At 39.5% G+C, this 21,331-nt stretch overlaps 1 protein-coding gene across 1 annotated transcript in view; it reads left to right on the forward strand.

The window, feature by feature from the left end:
• LOC307029675 (uncharacterized protein) overlaps positions 1-18,723 on the forward strand; it is a gene marked incomplete at its 5' end in the record, with an annotated part of 37,843 nt that extends 19,120 nt beyond the window's left edge. Inside the window, 7 exons of the mRNA XM_079665754.1 lie at positions 11,293-11,381; positions 13,970-14,074; positions 14,920-15,466; positions 15,632-15,889; positions 16,310-16,482; positions 17,091-17,236; positions 17,323-18,723. Coding sequence (XP_079521880.1) covers positions 11,293-11,381; positions 13,970-14,074; positions 14,920-15,466; positions 15,632-15,889; positions 16,310-16,482; positions 17,091-17,236; positions 17,323-17,501 — 1,497 coding nt within the window. The 3' untranslated portion in view covers positions 17,502-18,723. The remainder of the gene's footprint in view (positions 1-11,292; positions 11,382-13,969; positions 14,075-14,919; positions 15,467-15,631; positions 15,890-16,309; positions 16,483-17,090; positions 17,237-17,322) is intronic.
• Between the last annotated feature and the right edge of the window lie 2,608 nt (positions 18,724-21,331).

The following is a 21,331-nucleotide window of genomic DNA, read 5'->3' on the forward strand; positions in this document are numbered from 1 at the left end:
GAGACATTACTTTGAGAATAAAATGGTGTGAAGGATTTTGTTTTTGGACATCGCCATATACAATCGATACCCACGGTTGGCTTTGAATAATGTAGGTTTACTTTATACTCTATCTTGGCATCCACAAAATATTGATAATTTACACCTTGATTTACATCTAGAAATGCCCAAAGCAATTATTTCCATGATAGAAAACATCAAACTTTACCTGCTATATATTTGCAGACACATAATTAACACTAGTGCTGCGAGCTGCGTTCGAAACCTCTTTGAAACTTTAGGTACTTACAGCATGTATTTTAGCGTGTGCCTCTTTCACATAATCTGCTATGAGAGGAAACCTTTTCCCCAGTCTTAAGGAGTGGCTGTCAAAGAGAGTTGTTATCAAAGAGACTTTTTTTTTATCCCTCATCATATCACCAAGAGAGAGGGCTTCACCCTGCAAGTTACTGTCCTTTTCATCTTGGTGTGAAGGTTTTCTACGCACTCTGCCATCTGCGCATTTAACAAGAGGACAGCTGGCACTACACTCTGTCACCGCTCTTTATTGTTTCACACGAAGTGGCAAAGTCCTTCACCAAACAGAATTGGGATTGGAGAGAAGGCCTCCAGGTCCCCGAGGAGGTCATTACGACAGGGATGAGCGGCTCGGAAGCAATGTAAGACGGACAGCAGAGTGACAGCAGGGGAGGACAGGACGCAATGTTATGGGGGAGGGTGTTGAATTGGAATGTGCTGAGTTGAAGCGGATCAGCTTTCTTGTCCAAACTTTTGACAGTTTGGGGTTTTCCCCATATCAGCAATCCTCAAATTGAAAAAAAAACGAATAGAATATCTCTCTGGAACATTTGTACAAAGATGTAAATTACCATAAGCCAAATAATTTCCATTTCCAGTACAAACGTGTACGTTCTTGTATGATCACATGATTTATTAGCTTTAACAAACCTATGACTTGAGAGGTTTTACATTAGCTGAAAAGATCTCGAGTGGGATGGAAAATCCAGGAAAGCATGCCATTTGTGGTTCATATAAAAGCTGACCTGTGTAGTTTCTATGACAGTAGCAGTTATAGAAACCATGGTAAATAAATCCCATGGAACATAGTTTGATTGACAGATGATCTCGGGAAACTGCACTGCTGAAACCACCATTATTCTTCAACCCAGTCTCACGGCATTTCGTGTTGTCACAACATTTAATCTATTGATTCATGTTCACCAACACGATTTCCCCCTTTTTTCCCGTGTCACACAGAACAATTTTAAAAGCAATGTATTTCTGTATATTTCGTGCCTGCAACACGTCTTTTTGTACGGTCGGGTCTTGGAAGACCGGAAGCTGTGGGGTTGATAAAAACATCTCCTTACTCAATATCATAAGCCACGATTATTGTTTTTATTTTAAATCGTATAATGTCTGACTTTTTTTGTCATCTGTGAGGAAAAGAAATGGGGCTCAGAGTATTATTAAGAGTATTAAGTAAATATTCATTTCATTTCATTTCAAACCTTTATTTAGACAGATTGGTCCCTTGAGATCATCGATCTCATTTACAAGGGAGACCTGCATCATTTAGTTCCACATGAAACATAAAAACAACAAACAAACAAACAACAAAGGATATCATATTTACATATTCAACATTTACAAATACCCAGAGTGTCAGAAAGCATTTCATTTAGACGTGCCTTAAATACATTCAGAGAAATAAAAATGCTCAATTTCAATTTTGCCTGTAGACTGTTCCAAGCAAGTGGAGCTGCGCACAGAAAAGCTGACTTCCCTAAGACAGTCCTTACCCTTGGCACATCTAACAAGACTATATACTGCGATCGCAGACAATAGCTGCTTGCAACTTTCTGCTTTATCAATGAACAGATATAATACGGGAGTTTGCCCAACATAGCTTTTGTTGGAGATTTGGAGGATGTTTAAAACCAACCTCGTCTCCGCGTGTCGTTTGATAAGCTGGGTAAATTCGTAAAAAGGAAGGGATTAAGAAACACCAGAATGCAAGTGAAACAATAATCTTGTTTTAATGATACAAGGTAACAATACAAATACAAAGGAATCACGAAGCACTCTGCAGAGTACTCCGGGCTCAGGTTCTACCACGTGTGAGACAGGTCTCAGGAACGACCGGTCAAAAACAAGAGCGCGAACCAAAGGAAAACACAGGCTTTCATACTAAAACACAGGAGGAGGTGTGTGCGTGCTTTCCCCCAGAGGTCATCTTATTGGGAGAGACCAACACATGGCCTGTCGCACCCAATCAGTGCGACACAGCAGAAGAAACCCGGAAACAAAAAGTCTCTTTCAGTTTGACGAAGACCAGACACCTTTTGGTGTCTGGTACGAACCTGCTCTAAACAACAAGTTTCCTTATCTTATTTCACATCTTGCAGCCAGCACACACACATCCCCTTTATGGCCCTTTGTCCCTGAGTCCATCTTCCCCCCTCAGGTTACCACACACAAGTTAAAAGTATGTTTTAAGATATAGTTGTTATAGTTGGCTAAATATACGTAATACATGTAAATCACTTTCATATCAATAATAACGAGGAACACATTACCTATGCTCTTAAGCAGTATTAGAGATGTTTTTCAAATAGTCAAACTTCACACAGGCCTAATATAGAGAACACACTCATTTGTCCTACAGCCCCTCTCGCCATTTGAGCTATTGTTCACATCTTTACTTCAAATAAAAGGTTTCACATTGTATATTTCCAGCTTCCTTTACACATACTGTTATTATTAATACAAAGTAATTAACCACACACATCTATTGAAAACAAGTAGATTTCCCTGATAATTGACATGCTGAAAATCTTAGGAAGAATGTCCCCTCCCCCAGCTCTCTCGTCCCTGTCATAAAAGCTGCTTCCATTTCATATAGAGTAATAAAACATGTTTAAGCTAATTTCTCCACAATGTTTGTAGCCATTTAGTACCCACACATGAAAGAATAAAAACAGAGGTATAGTTGAACAGTAATCATGCAGCACATATATTTACTGCAATGAAAACACACACATTTGCCCTAAGCATGTGTAACGCACCCTCTTCTTTTATGAGGGAAACATTCCAGAGTTTTGGAGCTATCCCCAAATTAGGATCTCCCCTGCTTGCATCCTGGTCTAAACACAAAGACTTCATCTCAATATATTGGGGAGGGAAAATATACTTTGTCCCTTCAAATTTAACACACATGAATATATATAAGGTGACATTAAAATGAAGATACCAGATTTAACTTTCCTGCCATAACACGTTACTTTAATACTTCAAATAATTCAAATAATCCTTCACTTTATAGATAAAAGTGTACCAGTGACTGAGCCTCCGTACAGTGAGTGATGGTAAACCTGCCTTGGTATAAAGTGTACAGTGATGAGTAAGTGCTTTACAATTTGTGACAAATCTCAGAGCACTATGATACGCATCATCTAGTTTGCTCAGGTAGTTGGCAGGTGCATTCATATACATCAGATCACCATAGTCCAGCACAGGTAAAAAAGTCACAGTGACTAGCCTTTTCCTGGCCTCAAGCGAGAAACAGGACTTATTCCTGAAAAAGAAACCTAGCCTAACCCTCAGTTTTTTAAGCAGGTTATTGACATGAAGTTTAAAAGAGAGACAGTCATTTAGCAAGATACCAAGGTATTTGTAACAGGCAACAACTTCAAGTTTTGTTCCTTGCGTTGATACAATATCTAAAACAGGCTCTGGTGTCTTTTTAGCTTTTGAAAAGAGCATTATCTTGGTTTTATCTACATTTAAAAGAAGCTTTAGTTCAGAGAGCTGAGTCTGAATAATGTTAAAAACAGCATGTAATTTAACAACCACCTCCTGAATGGAGGGACCTGCAAAGTACATCACCGTATCGTCCGCATAGAAATGTAAAGTAGCTTCATCCACATTTTCACCTAAACTGTTGATATATATGGAGAATAAAAGTGGACCTAAAACAGAACCTTGAGGAACACCATTAGCAATGTTTAACCACTCAGAAGACAGCCCATCAAAGTGAACACATTGGGACCTTTCAGAGAGGTAGTTCACAAACCACCCCACTGCATGGCTGGATATGCCAATACTGAGTAGCCTCTGTTTTAAAACGCGATGATCAACGGTGTCAAACGCTTTGGAAAGGTCAATAAACAGAGCTGCACAACTCTGTTTATTATCTAGCATACTAGTAATATCATTTACCACTTTCATTGTTGCAGTGATGGTGCTATGTTTCTTCCTGAAGCCTGACTGATGTTTAGACAGGATATCATTTATACATAAAAACTCCTTTAATTGTTCACTCACAAGTCGTTCGAGCACCTTAGCCAGAACTGACAATTTAGAAATTGGCCTATAGTTATTTAAAATAGTTGCCTCCCCTCCTTTCAGTAGAGGCAGGACATAAGCAGACTTCCATACTTTAGGAATTGTATTTGTGCTGAGGGAGAGGTTAAAAAGAGAAGTAAGAGGTGGAGCAATAAAATCTGCAGCTATCTTTAAAAAGAAAGGTTCTACGTTGTCCGGGCCAGCCGGTTTCCTAGGATCTAACTTGGATAAAGCTTCATGGACAATACCAACAGTTAAAGGACTAAAACTGAAAGGGTTTTCCAGACCACATTGTTCAGAGTCAAGGACTGGAGCGTCAAGGACTGGAGAATCAAACAGAGAGCCACAAGAGACAAAATGCTTATTAAAGCAATTTAGCATAGTAGCCCTGTCTGATATAATGCCAGATGCTGTGGTGAGGCACGGAGGTAGCTCATTTGGGATATCACTAGTGTAAAACGATTTTATGGCTTTCCAAAATTTCCTAGGATTATTCAGGTTTTCTGTGGTAACTGACAAATAGTACTTTGACTTAGCACTTTTGACATGTGAAGTAAAGCTATTCCTTAGCTGCCTAAAGCGTAGCCATTCTACCTCTGAGCCGGATTTCCTAGCCTTTGCCCAGGCATTGTTTCTCTCATGAAGGAGACTGGACAGTTCAGCAGAAAACCAGGGATTGTTTCGTCCCTTCACTCTAAATTTACGCAGAGGTGCATGTTTATCTATAATTTTCATAAAACCAAGATAAAAATAAGACCATGCAGTTTCTACATCAGCACACAGATCAATTTTTCCCCAATCAAAATCAAACAGATCATGTAAAAAACCCTGCTCCACTAAGTGTTTTTTATCTCTCTTTGTGATGATGCGTGGTTTAACTTTTTGGACCTTAGTGTCCCTAATTGTGGCTACAACACAGTGGTCACTCACATGATTAGCAAATACTCCCACAGATGAGTATTTATATGGAACAATGGTTAAAATTAGATCAATTAAGGAGGATTTATTTGGGGACTTAATATTTGGGCGAGTAGGACTGTCTATAATCTGAGTAATGTTCAAAGAGGTACACAGGTTTTTAAAATCCTCTGACACAGAAGTTAACCAGTCCCAATTAAAATCACCAAGCAGTACTATTTCCTTGTAGGAAAGTTGAGATAACAGTTTTGCCAATGAAGATAAGGAGTCCTTGACAGCCGAGGGGGCCCTGTAGCAACCCACCACCATGACCTGTTGACCCTTTGTTACTTCGACATTCACAGCTAAAAATTCTAGTTGTTTACTAACAGATTTGGAAACCATATTTGGCTGTACATTTCCTGATAGTAACAACAATAAAAATACCAAGCACCTTTTCCTCTTAATCAACACACAAAGTGAGATTAGAGTTCAAAAAACAATTCTGAAGGACCATTGTGGCAGGCATGTGAGAAAGAAAGACATTTGACGAAATGAATGTCCGCGACAGTGCAACTAGCAATTGTTTGTGCAACCCATCCGAACCTGTACAGGGGATGTCCACTGCGGGCGGCAGAACAGACCCGAATCCAGCAGAATTTTCAGGATGACTATGGGACCTCTCCTTGTCCAGCACAGTAAAAAAAAAGGCACAGCAGAAACACGACATTTGCCATTTTCCCAGTCCAGCTCAACAGCATCCACGATGTTCCCGAAGCAAAACCACGTCAGGACAGCAGCAAGGAAATAGGCAAGCAGCAATGTGGCAACACTCCGGTTTCTCTGCGATATCTCCAGACCAGGCCTCCCCCGCACAGTAGCACCCAACAGGTGGGAGTAGGCCTCTAAAAGCAGGTGGATAGCGGCCTTCAGCCGTGGGAACCACCAACAGCAGAAAAAGTATTATTATTAGTATATTAAAAGTAAATACTTTCATAGGGGGAAAGTAGAAGGCGTTCAATTCCAGTTTTGGATAGTCTGGCAAACAGCTGTTTGACGCTCGGCGCAGCTGTTTAACCTTGGCGCACTGCCACTCCAACATCAAATCCCAGAGCTTGAAGATTAATCACGGGGACAGTAGTCCTAAACGATAGCTGGGGATTATGGGTAGTGTGGTGTCTTCGGCCATCCGAAACTCCAAAATGTTTTTCGGATTTCATATCGCATAAAGACCATATCCCTATGTGCATTGCGGCTAAACAATCCAATCTGCGAGCTTAAACCATAGCTGAGGATCTTGGCTAATCAGTTGGCTGTGTATCGCAATGATGCTCGAAATGTCCGTTATAGGCCTACAGTACGTCTGTTTCCGGTTATTTTTATTTTGAAATTCAGTTCCTGACTGACGCCAAAAAAGCCAGAGTTTATGGAATCAAACAAATAAATAAAAACAAGGTTAATTGTGTGTTATTGTTGAGTAAATAACAGTGTGTTATTTAGAAAAGAATAACAAATTAGAAGGGAAAAAAAGATTTAAAAAAATACAGATTTCAGTATTCTGAGACTCTGAGCCCCATTTATTTTCCTTACAGACGACAAAAAAAAGTCAGACATTATACGATTTAAAATAAAAACAATAATCGTGGCTTATGATATTGAGTAAGGAGATGTTTTTATCAACCGCACAGCTTCCAGTCTTCCAAGACCCGACCGGACAAAAAGACGTGTTGCAGGCACGAAATATACTACCAATAGAAATACATTGCTTTTAAAATCGTTCTGTGTGACACGAAAAAAAGGGGAAAATCGTGTTGGTGAACACGAATCAATAGATTAAATGTCGTGACTATAACACGAAATGCCGTGAAACTGGGTAGAACGTGATGCATTTGGGCCGAAAAATACTTTTTACTATTGACATTGAGGAAGAGATGTCCACAAACCAGCATATAAACTACCCAGTACGAACACAATTATAGCCTTTATTTAAATCATTAGGGTCTAAAAGTTGTAAAATGCGCTAAGGCAGTGCTTGGGGAACAACTCAAGTGCGCATGCTCTTTGGGTCGATTTATGGGACCTTTCTGAATCCTGTTCTCTATATTGTTATAGCAATTATGGAATTAAAGCTTAATTAAGCATATTAAACTTGCTGTTAACCTTTTCCCTAACTGTATGGTATCGTGGAAGTGTCATTTATAAATATGTGTTATAACAGATGCTCTGCATATCTAAGGAAGGTTTTATGACACTACAGGAAAGAGAGGGGAAAGGAAGCAATTTGCTTAGGTTATTGGCAACACCCAATTGTTCTTTGTAGGGACTGAGTTTTGCTTATTGTGTTTTAGAGGGCGACAAATGTTGTCATGTGACAATTGATTCTTGATGTTTTCTTATAAGAGAGTCTGACTCACAGGCACTCAGGACGCACTCAGACGGAGTTGTGCATGCATTAAAAAAAGATCTTAAAGGACTTTATATATAATGTTTCTTTGCATAATTGTCCACCTCGTCATTTTCTCTAGACAGCAGCTGAATTTAAGTTGCGACGTCAACATTGATGATTGGTACGCTTAAATCAAAGCAAAAAAACATATTTCATGCTATTGTGTTGTCCATTGTTTTATTCACACTTTGCCGAAATATATATAAAATATATATATTTTAAAACATTTAATCTTATTATTCAATTAGATCTTCTCTTATATTTAAAAGAGCGTTCTGTGAGTTTGAATTATATTTGGCTGCACATCATTAGTCCATGCTGACTAATCCACTGTGCTTTAAGCGGTGTTAAAAGGACTTCAATTGCAGAAAAATAGACAGTATACTAACGAACACTTTTCAATTTTTTTGTATAGCCCACAATAGCATCCCCGCATTAAAACATTTCGATAATGAGCTAAGTGGGACATACGAGCTCTATGTTGTCAACAGGCACAAAAAAATGCTGTTGATTCTGCCAAACTCAACATTTTCTAATTAATTAGTCTAACATTATCCACACAAGGCAACTGGAGTTTCATGAAGTATTGATTTGAATCATTAAAAGCAACATTATGAATGGAGTGCAATTAGAGTTTTTTGCAATTACAGATCCTTGTAGGTTTTTTATCAGCATTAAATAAATATTGTACTCGCCAGAAAAAACAACAGCCTTGGTTGACAAGTAAAATCTTCTGCTTGTACAGCTGAGAATATAATGATATCTCACCATATACCAAGTAGTGTGAGATCAAGATGTCTTTCTACCCCAAGAGACCAAAATAGCCTCAAAAGTCACACAAATGGACAGGATAGATAGTATAAGCCTTTATTAATCTCTTTAGGGAAATTAAGGTGTCACAACACCAAGAGCAATAAGAATGAAACTCAGTATAGAGAAACAATGTTGAAAGGAATAAAATAAGAATATAAATGTAGATAACATTATCAGGTCAGTGACAAACCCCTATTATTGATCCAGTTCTTTTCACAATAACCGCATAACTTATATTACACTTACTTTCCAGAAAAAAACATGAACTTCAACAGCAAACATACAATAGAGAATCTGAGAAAAAGGGACTGATTATCACATATTGAATACCTTGTCTGTTTATCAGGTAAAGTGCTTGATAAATGACATGAGTCAATACATCCTTTATTTATAAAGCACCTGATTATATTATTTGCATGTGTTCGAAGTATTTTAAGGCATTGTGGAACTCGCTGTAGCCATCTTAGTCTTATTTTAGAGTATGAGAATAAACTTGGCAATGAAATTTGGTGCCCATTATCATTGACTGTTATGTCGAGGGGGCTGATTTTACAAATAAATTGTAATTTTTAATGTTGAAGGATTCTACATATACGATGATAATTTACCGGTCATTTTCATTCTGAGCTTTAATCTTGGTCGGACCTCAAAAAATTGCACCTAATCCTCTTCCGTACATTTCCAATCTATGTTATTGTTCAGTTATTAGAACTGGAATTAACAACATTCATGTCTTCTTGATGTGTTGCTTTTGGGGTTAGATTTATTTCCTATGCCCGTGAATTTAAATTACATTGAGGTAGAAGGGCACAATTAAAAGAGAAAATTGTGCTGAAGGATCGAAAACAAGATTAAACAGAGAAATCATTTAGAATTTTCATTGGAATAATTCACTTACACCAATGACATTGCCTAAAATGACAGGTCTGACACATATTTGAAGTTTAAAAGCATTGGCTATTGACTCTTGAATCCAAACTTGCCCTATCTAATTAGCGCTTTGTGTAGCTTTCTCAGCGGAAGCCTCTGATGGAGACGGGCACACATTAATGCTTGAAATATTAGGGATTTCACAACAAAAAAAGAAATCCCTCGAGTGTTGTTACATCGTACCAGCCACAGATTGAAGGTACAGATGTGCGCTAGTATAAAAAATAAGCAGTTTTCCTAGGGGCGTTACATTTTTAATACACTCATTTATTAGTTGGGTTGTAATTATTGCAAATTCCCAGTTGACTAGAGGTTTTATGAAAATATGCCGTATTTGATACCTGCTTAGTTTCTGTATGTATATGTGTTTTTGCACTGTACAATTAGCTATTTATCTATTCTGTGAGAGCAGGGATTGGGGTGGAAAATGTATACAACACAACCTAAATCAATTATTGAAATTAGATAATAATATATATAGCATATAACAAGAATCTTGCATATTTTTTTGAACAATGACAATTTATATTGACCTTAAAACTCAGATCAGTTTCTTATTCCTTCCATTCCAAAGTTATAAGCAGCTTGCGGAAATATATATTATTTCTTAACAAGTTGAAATTTCAAATCAACTTATGTCAGTGCTCTCGCTCAAACAGAAAAAGGCCTTTGTTGACCTTCAAATACATCTTAGCTCATTATTCTCCTGTTGACATATTTTATTTATTAATGTCTTTCTGTATGTTTTTTATTTATATCTACATAAACCTATTAGTAGCCAGAGATTTCATTATTATATCAACTCTGATCATGCTCTATTTTTTGTCTGTATTCTATGCAATTAATGTATCTACGCCACAATATTCAGAGTGTTCAGATTTACTTCTACACCCTTAATTACGCCCCCCACCCCCTTTGCTTGTGAAGGATCTTTGAAGACTGTGACAGTGTATTATTATTAAATTATGAAGAGCCATCCCCCTGCACTGAATATATATTTTGAATTCTGAGGTCTTCGCCAATCCGATAATTTTTTATTATTTTCTTATCTTAAAGGAACTCCATTATCCATCAGGTAAACAATTACTCATTGGAGATCAACAATCAGCGTACATTTTTGATCAAATTTGAACAGGGTAACTTGATTTTTTTTGGCTTGCCAGTCTTTTATAACAGCAACTAGCATCTACATACATTACTACAGTAACTGTTTCCCTTTACAATGGACGTTAATCGTAGAGTACTAGCATCATAAACCACCTGGCACCCATTCAAAGTTATCTGGAAACGCAGTAGGGTCGTCATGACGCCAGGCAGTGCCGAACGCTGCTCTCATCTATAACTCGCAGAACTTTGACAACAACGGTACCAACCATAGACATATAAAGAGTAGACGCCGCATTGGCTGCTGGGGCGCAAGAAATACTGCCGCCATCTTGGACCGGTCATCCTACCCATATTGTACAGACATTCTACCCATAGACATCAGAGGTTTCAAGATGCCAGAGCACTGTGCGCCGTATTGCTGTGCCAATCGGCGGACGATTGCGAACAGGGGTCAGGGGATTACTTTTCACAAGTAAGATTCAACATTATTATTGGTTGTATTTTGTAAATAGAATATTATTGTACTGTATTGATGTCCGCCAGCGAAATCGTAGCCAGCAAACATTATGTTTATGGCCAACTGAGACTTTATAAATCATATGTTGCTGTAACAAGTGAATTTCCCCGTTGTGGGATGAATAAAGTAAAATCTAATCTAATCTATCTAGGAAGAAGAAGGAAGAAAATAAGCTTGACCTCCTTCTTAAATTGTTTTTGTGTTGACTCTCAAATCTCCCGTTTTTATTTTGAAGGTTTCCCAAAGACAAAGATATGAGGAAGAAGTGGGAAGTTGCTTTGAGGAGGGAAGGGTCCACTGCAAGCGAGTCATCCGTGATTTGCAGTGAGCATTTTAAGCAGGACGAGTTTGACAGGACAGGACAGATTGTCCGACTCAGAGATGGTGTTATTCCCTCCATCTTCAGCTTCCCGGTTCACCTCCAAAGAGTAGGTGTATCCAGTGCTTGAATTGGAATAAAAAAGGTGCCAGTACTCTAAATCAGCAACAAGTATTTGGCACAAAGTCATAGTATATCCTATAATGCTGGTGGGTTTGTCTCTTTATTGTATATTTTAGAAAGGCTCACTGTACTTAAACAAAATGACTCAGGGTGCATCTGAGATTAGAGGGGGTGCAGTGGTAAAGTGCTCTTTTTATAAGTGGGGAGTGGACCTGACACCCTCTAGTCTATGGGGGTCCGGGAGCATGCTCCCCCGGGAACATTTTTTTTTAAATATTGAAGTTAGATGCATCAATCTGGTGCACTTTGAGAGCAAAATGAAGAGATATATGGATACCTCTCAACATCCATAATGAAACAACTGTAAACAGATTTACTTTTTCTTTATGGATATAAAAGAAAGTAAAGCTTGACTCCTACTGGCTGGTTAAATGACTCCTCGTCCCTGAGGCCACTACCAGTTTTTTGTGCCATTTTGCTGGATTTATTTGTCAATAGCGTTGCTGCACAAAGTGATAGCCCTCTAGTTTAAATCTACTACCCAAAAAGAAACATATGGAGATGGGTTACTATTTTTAAAAAATTTGCAAATCTATTTGGGAACAGTGGGGCCGGGCCTCAAATCCTATAGGGGGGTCCGGGGGCATGCTCCCCCGGTAAGATTTTTTTTTAAATGTTGGACTTAAATGCATCAATCTGGTGCATTTTGAGGGGGAAATAAAGAGACTACACCCATATGAAACAAAAATGTATACATTTAAATAATCATAAAATCTTAAGTACATGGCCATAACCAATAACATACAATATCCAATATGAAAAAACATTGAAACTTGTTTATTTATTTGTTTTTGGTTCATTTATAGTTGTGAGTGTGTCTGGGCTCCTGAATCGGCCTCTCCTGTCTCCCTCCTCTCCCCCCTGCTCCTCTTTGAGGCAACAGCAAAGACTAGTTTTAGCTCTCAACAAGTTTATCTTACCTTTTTTCACCTAGTTAACATTTTGTTTGTATTATTCATGCATATTTTACTAATCACTACCCCCTCAAATGGAAATATGTGTTTACATATGGTGACCGAACCGTTTGAGACCCACTGAGATAACTTAAACTAAGTGAACTATCTAAAGACTCAGAGAGTAATTTACCTCACCAGAGCTGTAGTTATCAGCCTCTCAGTCTGACAGCAAAGGACTCTCCCTCCACCTTGTTGTTGAAAAAGCTCCTTATATCCGTTAGCGCAGCTAGCTAGCACCAGATGCTAACAACAATACACGTAACCGGTGCGCGCGCTTTCTCGCTCGCTCGCGCCACACATACACCAACACACACCCTCCCGAGCTTGAATGACACACAGAGACCAATCGAGGGCATTAGTATGATCTCTATGAAAGTGGCAATGTCGGCAGGCCACGTCATGTAGACAGCCAGTCACCCTCTGTGAGGCAGAGTCAGACCCACATTTGCGCTGCGTTGCGTTTACAATATATACGTATATTGCCGGCGGCTGAGTACCGGCATTTTACTGAGTACCGGCACCTTGCCGGTACTCAGGAAGAAGTGCCGGTACCACATGGGTAAAAATCAGAAGTGCCGGTACTGCGTACCGGTGAGTACCGGCCCAATTCAAGCACTGGGTGTATCATCATAAGGCTATTAGCATTCATAAATGTAAATATTCTATTATCAATAACAGGGCAGGGTGAAATACCTATCCCTGTGTGTGCGTGTGTGTATATATATGTATTAGGGCTGTCAAGTTAATGCGTTAATAACGCGTTAACGTAAAAACAATGTAATGCCACTAATTATTTTAACGCGATTAACGCATTTGTATTTTTTGTCCTCGGCCGCCCCGTAGTTTCAGAGCGCATCGAGTTTAAAATACCAAGCTGATGCTGACAGCCCCGCTCCTGCCGTCCGCTTGCGGCAGACCGCACGATGGCTCACCGGCAGGAACCGACTGGCCATCGGGAGGACCGGGAGGGTGTGTGTATGTGTGGCGCGAGAGAGAGACCTTACGTGTATTGTTGTTGTTGTTAGCATCTGGTGCTAGCTAGCTGCGCTAACGGATATAAGGAGCTGTTTAAATGAAAACAGAGGAGCGACATTACGCCTACAAATTTGTAATGTTCAGAGGTTGTTGTGTTTAATATTCATGAGGATATTTGTCATTGTTCAAATGATAATAAACATTTGCATAAAGCATATTTGTCCACTCATATGTTGATAAGAGTATTAAAAACTTGAAAAATATTCCTTTAAGGTACATTTAGAACAGATAAAAAATGTGCGATTAACTTGCGATTAATCGCGATTAACTATGGACAATCATGCGATTAATCGCGATTAAATATTTTAATCGACTGACAGCCCTAATATATATATATATATATATATATATATATATATATATATATATATATATACATTCTTTTCAAGTATTATGCTTCTTCATTTTAACCGGAAAAGGGCAGGACTACGTCTGCTTCCAGAAATTCTGAAGAGGGCCTGTCTGTGGCCCAGCAAGACGACCCAGAAGCTTCAACCTCACACTCACAACCTCAGCCTAATGATGTGAGTATTTCTATTTTCAACATCATATCATAATGGTCCTAGACAAAGTAAAATCTCTCTTGTTTGCTGCCACTCATATTAAACACACTCACAAATAAACCCATACACACACAATTGAAGACATGTTGAACATGCATTCCTGGCACACTCACACACACACGCATGATGCTGGCAGTGGCTTTGACAGGTGATGACTATAAGAAAGAATGTGGGCCATACTCTAGTTGTGTCAAAGTGATGTGTGTGAAGTGACACATCACTCAAACCATGTTCATCCCTCTTTCTACTGGGATCATAGCTATGTCTTGCCTGCTTCTCCTACTGCTCTTAAGGCCAGACTCAATGAAGCTTTAGCAAGAGTGGAGAGTCTCGTGCGAGAGAGGAAGAATGCCATGGCTAGAGAAAAGAGGGCAAAGACCACAGTGAGGAGTCTTTTGGGGGATTTGAGGGAAAATAACCTCATTAATGAAGAACTCAAAGATAGGCTTGATTTCTACTCAGGTAAAATGAAATTAGCACTTTGAAATTCATGTACATCTTACTCTTACACTCTTTATTAAACTCCTTTGTTATTATATGGAGGGGACTTATCATTTTTTTCTCATACAATTTAAGATCTTCAAATATACTTCAAGGCAAAGCAGGGCCATGAGTACTCAAAGGACCACAGACAGTTTGCCCTCACACTCCATAGATGGTCCAAAGGCATACAAATAACAATGACTAACAATGTTTCCCTCCCTCATCCACATACATTACAAAGGTAGTCTTAATGTTGTTCAATTTCATTTTTGGAAATTACGGTTGCAAATACATTAAATAGCTACTTCTCAATTTTTTTACAGGTCGCTGTGTTCGGTGGATGGCAAGCCTGGCCTGAACAAGATGATGCTGGATATGCTGGAGAGAAGATGCCAGGAAGACCAGGCTAAATATGGATATGTTGCACTCATGTTGGATGCCATGGCCATCAGAAAACATGTGCAATATAATCCACATAACCAGTCAATGTCTGGTTTTGTAGACATGGGTGATGGAAAAAATGAGACCGATGTTGCTACTGAGGCTCTTGTGTTCATGGTGGTTGGCCTACAAGGACATTGGAAGGCTCCCATTGCATATTACCTGACGAAGTTTCTGTCACCTGAAACACAAAGGGTCCTTCTCAGTCATGCTTTGAAGGAGCTGCATGCACGGGGCATTCGGGTGGTATCTTTCACGATGGATGGGTATGCCTCCAACGTCAGCATGTGCAACCAACTTGGGTGTGAGCTGAAGGGAAACCCACAGGAGCCACTTAAAACCAGTTTCCCGCATCCCTCGACTGGTGACAAAGTATTTGTAATGATGGATGCATGCCACATGCTGAAGTTGGAACGTAATATGTTGCAGGTAAATGATGATTGTTTTAGACCTATTTTTACAAGTTATGTCTCTGCTGCTAAAAGTTGTATCTAAATATTGTTGTCTGTTCATTTGCACAGTTATGGCTGGACGTGATGATCAACATTTTGCTGTTTGTACTTGTTTGAGCAGTGACTGAATCTTTCTCTGCAGGCATACAGTCCAATTGCAATGACCACCGGACAGATCAAATGGAGGTTCATCAATCATCTCAATGATGTGCAAAAAAAAGACGGACTGCATGCTGCCAATAAAATCACAGACAAACATGTCTACTTTGAGAACCACAAGATGAGGGTGTCCCTGGCTGCACAAACACTGAGTCGCTCCGTGTCAGTTGCTCTCCGCACAATGAGGGATCTTAGGTACTCTCAGTTTAAAGACTGTGAGGCAACGGCAGAATTCATTGAGGTAAACAGTTAGTGATTATAGAACCAAGTACGTGTTTTAAAAAAATATAATTGATCAAAATGTGATTTGAGCATAAGGAACAATTTGTTGATAATTCTCTAAGTTCAACATGCACATATTTTCATGAACCGTGATATTGCATATTCATAAATACAAAAGTTTGTATATAACCTTACACATACCTTCACAAATTTTAGAGTGGTAAAGCTCTGTGTGAAATTTGCTGTAGCACAAAGCAGGCCTATGGAGAGAAGGAAGTCAAGCAAATACTAAGTTTGCATGTTGCACGTTGAACATGCAGTTTAGAAATAAGTACTCTGTTCTCTTTATATCTTGAATAGATGAGTATTGATTACAACTATCTGATACCTAATGAAACACTGTAATGATAGTGATTTAGATGCCGATATTTCTTTATAGATTATTGACAGGCTGTTTGGCACAATGAATGGACGCAATCCTCGTGCCAAAGGATTCAAATCTCCCTTGGGTGCTTTGAATTGGATAGAGAGGAAAGCATTTTTGTCAAGAGCCAGGGAGTACTTGCTCACTTTGGTGACAAAAGATGGAACACCACTTCACCGATCTAAGAGGTCTATTAAAATAGTGCTTTTTATTCATGCATGAAAAGTTCACGACATGAGTTCAACGATAATCTGTTCCGTTATGCATCGAGTTCATAAGATGCTCTGTTCTCTACATCAGGTTCATATGATGCTACTGTTACAATGTTTTTTCCTTTAGTTTTGTCTGCTAACATGATGCTCTTTTATTTCAATGTTTTTCTGTGTTCAGTTTTGTTTGTTGGAATTATCTTGTATTCATTGTTTTTGAGGTCCCAGATGCTTCTAAATAGTATGTATTACACAACATAAAGTTTTGCAGGTGTCAGAAGGAGGGTATGTATGTTGAAATGATGTTCTCTTGTTTCAATGTTTTTCAATCTGCAGTTTTGTTTCTATTTGAATGATCTTGTATTCAGTGTTTTTGAGGTCCCAGATGCTTCTAATGGTACGTACTACACAACATCAAGCACATGTAGGTGTCAAAATGGTATGTATTGCATTTGTTCTTGCATGTGTTCTTGTTCTCAAGTTATCCCAGTTTTGCAATTACATTGTTCCTAGTTAGCTAAGTGTCCTACAAGTATACTGTATATGTTTTGCCATGATCAGAGTAATAAAATGTTTTTCTTTTGCAGGTACTTGTCAGTCATCGGATTCGTCATTAACATCGACACGTTAATGCTGATGATTCCTGAACTGCTCCAAGTTCAGCGGTATGTCCTCACCTACAGGTTCAGCCAGGATCACTTGGAGCTCCTATTTAATTCCATCAGAGCGTCAGGTAGGGTTGATGTTCTTTTAATTGCAATAAATTCTGAAAATGACTTATGAGTAATGTATGTATTGTGTGCCTGTTTTCCATACAAGGTGGCTGGAATAAAAATCCATCTGCACGCCAGTTCCAGGCCATCTTCCGCCGTCTGATGGTTCGGTGTGGTGTTTCACCTAGTGAGACAGGCAATGTGGCAGCCCAAGATCACACTGTGTCCCTGTCTGCGGTAGAGATGTCCTCAGTAGTATTAATGATCCCGCTTCCATCACATTAGTATGCATGACAAGTGACAGGTGGTGTGACAGGTCACACCTCTCTTATGCTAATGAGCTAAGTCCCGCCTCCCTTTGTTCGAGGTGGATGTCACACCTAGGTGTGAGATCCTTTGATGTGAGGGGTGAGGTGTCATCACACTTAGGTGTGAAATGCCCCCCTGTGTAGCGCCTTCGTTGTCTAATCCTTTGATGTGAGGGTTGAGGTGTTATAACAGGCAGGTGTGATTTCACACCGGTGTGTTATAAGCCTCTGATGTTAATCTAGGTGTTGATCTAGGTGCTGATTAAGGCAGTCTCTTTGAAGTTGTGCGTGAGACTGTCTGGCCCCTGTCCCCTCACAGCCCTTTGTGGTCTAATCTAATTAGCCTTTGATGTATGTCCTTCGATGTGAGGGTTGAGGTGTTATAACAGGTAGGTGTGATTTCACACCGGTGTGTTATAAGCCTCTGATGTTAATCTAGGTGTTGATTAAGGCAGTCTCTTTGAAGTTGTGCGTGAGCCTGTCTAGCCCCCGTCCCCTCACAGCCCCGGCCTCTCCCCCTTTCTCCACCCCTTCCTGTCAAACGATATGAGGCCAGAAGATAGTGGGGGTGGAGTTAGGTGAAAACAAAGAAATCCATGCAGACTAAATAAAAAGACAGTCATTTCCACTCACTAAGACACCTAAACATTTTTATTGTCCTCTCTAAATTTGATTTAGGGTTTTTTAAATGATTTGTGCTTGCTAAGGATGTTTCTTTTTAAGTTTTTGTGAGACTATTAACTAATGTAGTAGTAGTTTAACTACAAGGAAGTCTCTTTTTATGAAGAGGGTATTCATATTAATTTAAAAAGATCTTATATAGGTTTTAAAATGAATGGTGATAACTAAGGATGTTCTCTTTAGTTGTAGGGTTTGTGAACTAGTGTGTAATTACTTTATTAACTATAAGAAAGTCTCTTTGAAGAGGGTAATACTAATTTAAAATAGCCTATTGTCCCCATGATCTTGTTTTTTTTATTGTTTAATTACTTCACACAACTATATGGAAGCCCAATATGAAGTTATGTGAGGTTGTATTGGAGTAATATTAGAATTTGCTGTATGCAAAAAAGAGAAGTTTTTGGTGTTATAACAGGCAGGTGTGATTTCACACCGATGTGTTATTAGCCTCTGATGTTAATCTAGGTGTTGATTAAAGCAGTCTCTTTGAAGTTGTGCGTGAGACTGTCTCGCCCCCGCCCCCTTACAGCCCTTTGTTGTCTAATCTAATTAGCCTTTGTTGTCTAATCCTTTGATGTTAGGGTTGAGGTGTTATAACAGGTAGGTGTGACTTCACACCGGTGTGTTATAAGCCTCTGATGTTAATCTAGGTGTTGCAAGGGCAGAGTTTCACTCTGTGGAGGGACAAAAGAAGCATCGTTAATCACCTGGAAAAAGGACTCTTTAAAGCAGAGATACCATATGCAGACACATACCTGAGTATCAGCAGGAGAGGACTCTTTAAAGTTAATACATTATAAGGTTAAAATAAAAAATAAATATATATATATATATATACGGAGCCCTGGAGGGTTCATAGAGAGAAAAATAAATAAAACGTGGCCACGTTTTACTAAAGCGTGCGCACGTTTTACTAAAGCGTGCGCACGAGTTACTAAAGCGTGCGCACGAGTTACTAAAGCGTGCGCACGAGTTAATAAAGCGTGGCCTCGTTTTGTGTGTGTGCGCGCGCACGTGTGTGTGTGTTTGTGTGGGGTGGGGGGCGGCATTTGTTTATGATAGTATCGTTCGTTCCGGTGTACTCCGGCAGGACTATCACATCGAGATTAAGATTAAACGAATTTCTTTCACTTGGGAATACACATATAACTATGGAGAACCAGATTTGTGTAAATTACTGTTCGTGGTCATTTGAAAACAAATGCCGGTGGTGTCGGACACACACAAACACACCGAGCACGCACACAGAGCGGAGCTGAGCGTGCACACACACACACACACACACACACACACACACACACACACACACACACACACACACACACCATGCGCCCCGGTGACAGGACATCTCCTTCATAAAACAAGGCGGAATACTCTGGTAGTTTGATGTGTGTAGAGGTGTGTGTGGTTAAACGTAGCAGCCTCGATCTCTATTCAGCGGTTCTAATGAAGGGAAACACAATGAAGTAAACAGTAAAAGGCACAGCTCTTTGCAGCTGGTGCTGCTCTTCTCAGATTCTGCTGAGTTACACGTTACTGCCTCCAGAGCCCTGTACTACGGAGCCAGTTCAACAGACCCTGGATATGTTCGATTTACCCGGCTTAACTAACCCTAACAAACGCAATGTCGATAAGCGGTCCTGCGAAGCTGGTTATCAACTCAGTAAATCAACCAGGGTTTCTCTGACCGGCTGAGAGCGCGTTCACGTGAAAGGGACGGGGTTAGCAACATTTGACCAATCACAAACATGGAGACGCGTGCTGACAGCGCAGTGTCATACTTCATGAATGAATAGTGTAAATAGCGAATCCTGCTTCGTAGCACAGGCCACTGGTGCCGCAGAGATTTCATAAAGTGAAGGAGGTTTTCCTTCTATAAAACAGCTGTGGGCAGCAGATACTGTGAGTCACGGACAGGAATCCCTCAATTTAAATAAAACAAGGCCAAGCTTTATTAACTCGTGCGCACGCTTTATTAAATCGTGCGCACGCTTTATTAACTCGTGCGAACGAGAAAGCAAAACGTGGCCACGTTTTATTTATTTTTCTCTCAATGAACCCTCCAGGGCTCCGTATGTATATATATGTGGTGGAATTAGTTTAAAACAGTCACCTTACACTTTTAGTTGTCCTCTCTAAATTAGATTTAAGGTTTTTAAAATGATTAGTGTTCATTAAGGGCTATTTTGGTTTATAAGGGGATAGGAGTTCAACTTTAAAAATGCACAGGATCATTCTAAGAAGAGTGAGAGGGCTAATGGGCCAGCACCATAATTCCTCTATGCGTTTTCTTGACCTGTATCTGATCTTGAAAAACTCTGGTAAGTACTTTTTATTTTATTTTATAATATCATGTAATTATTTAATGCTGCTTGGTGTGTGTTAAACAACCTATGTGCATCTGTTGTTTTTATTTTGTAACAGCACTATGGCTCGTAATGATTTAGAAGCTTTGGGAAAAGTACCCCTCTATGTACAAATAATGTGGTGTAGATTTTTTAATCAAATCTTTTTTTTTTTTTTGTGTGTGTCTCAGTTCAGGAAAGTCTGAACCAAATACGAATTGGAATATTAGAGAGGATTAACTCTTTTGGTGGAAATATGGTGGAAATATGTACCGTAATTTTTGGACTATAAGCCGCGCCTTTTTTCCCATTTTTCGACGCTGCGGCTTATATAACGTTGCGGCTAATCTATGGATTTGTACAGCTAACGGCCACTAGGGGACTTCCTAAATATATGGATTTTACAGGTTACAGTCCACCACCTTTAACTCTATGGGCTTTATGGCCGGTCCGCGGACCCCCACCTTTAAGCGGCGGGTTCAAGCAGGAAAAGCTGGAGGCCGGAAAAGAGTGAGACAGGTAAAGCGCAAAAGTAAAAGTGGAACCGAGAGTGGTACGAGAGACAGAACGAGAGCAAGACAGACAGACATTACGAGAGCGAGACAGTTTGTCCCCGTACCACTGGTTGAAAACCGCTGCTGTAGATCACTGCCGGTACGTGCGCTGGGAGCGCACCGTTTAAGTTTGAAAGTTGAAAAGTTTGTGTGTCTGAAACGCTATGTGATACAGTACAGTTTACACAGCACAGTACATGTTCTGTAGCTACTATTGCACTAAATGG

Source organism: Notothenia rossii, assembly GCF_949606895.1.
Source record: "Notothenia rossii genome assembly, chromosome: 2".
Taxonomy (NCBI): Eukaryota; Metazoa; Chordata; class Actinopteri; order Perciformes; family Nototheniidae; genus Notothenia; species Notothenia rossii.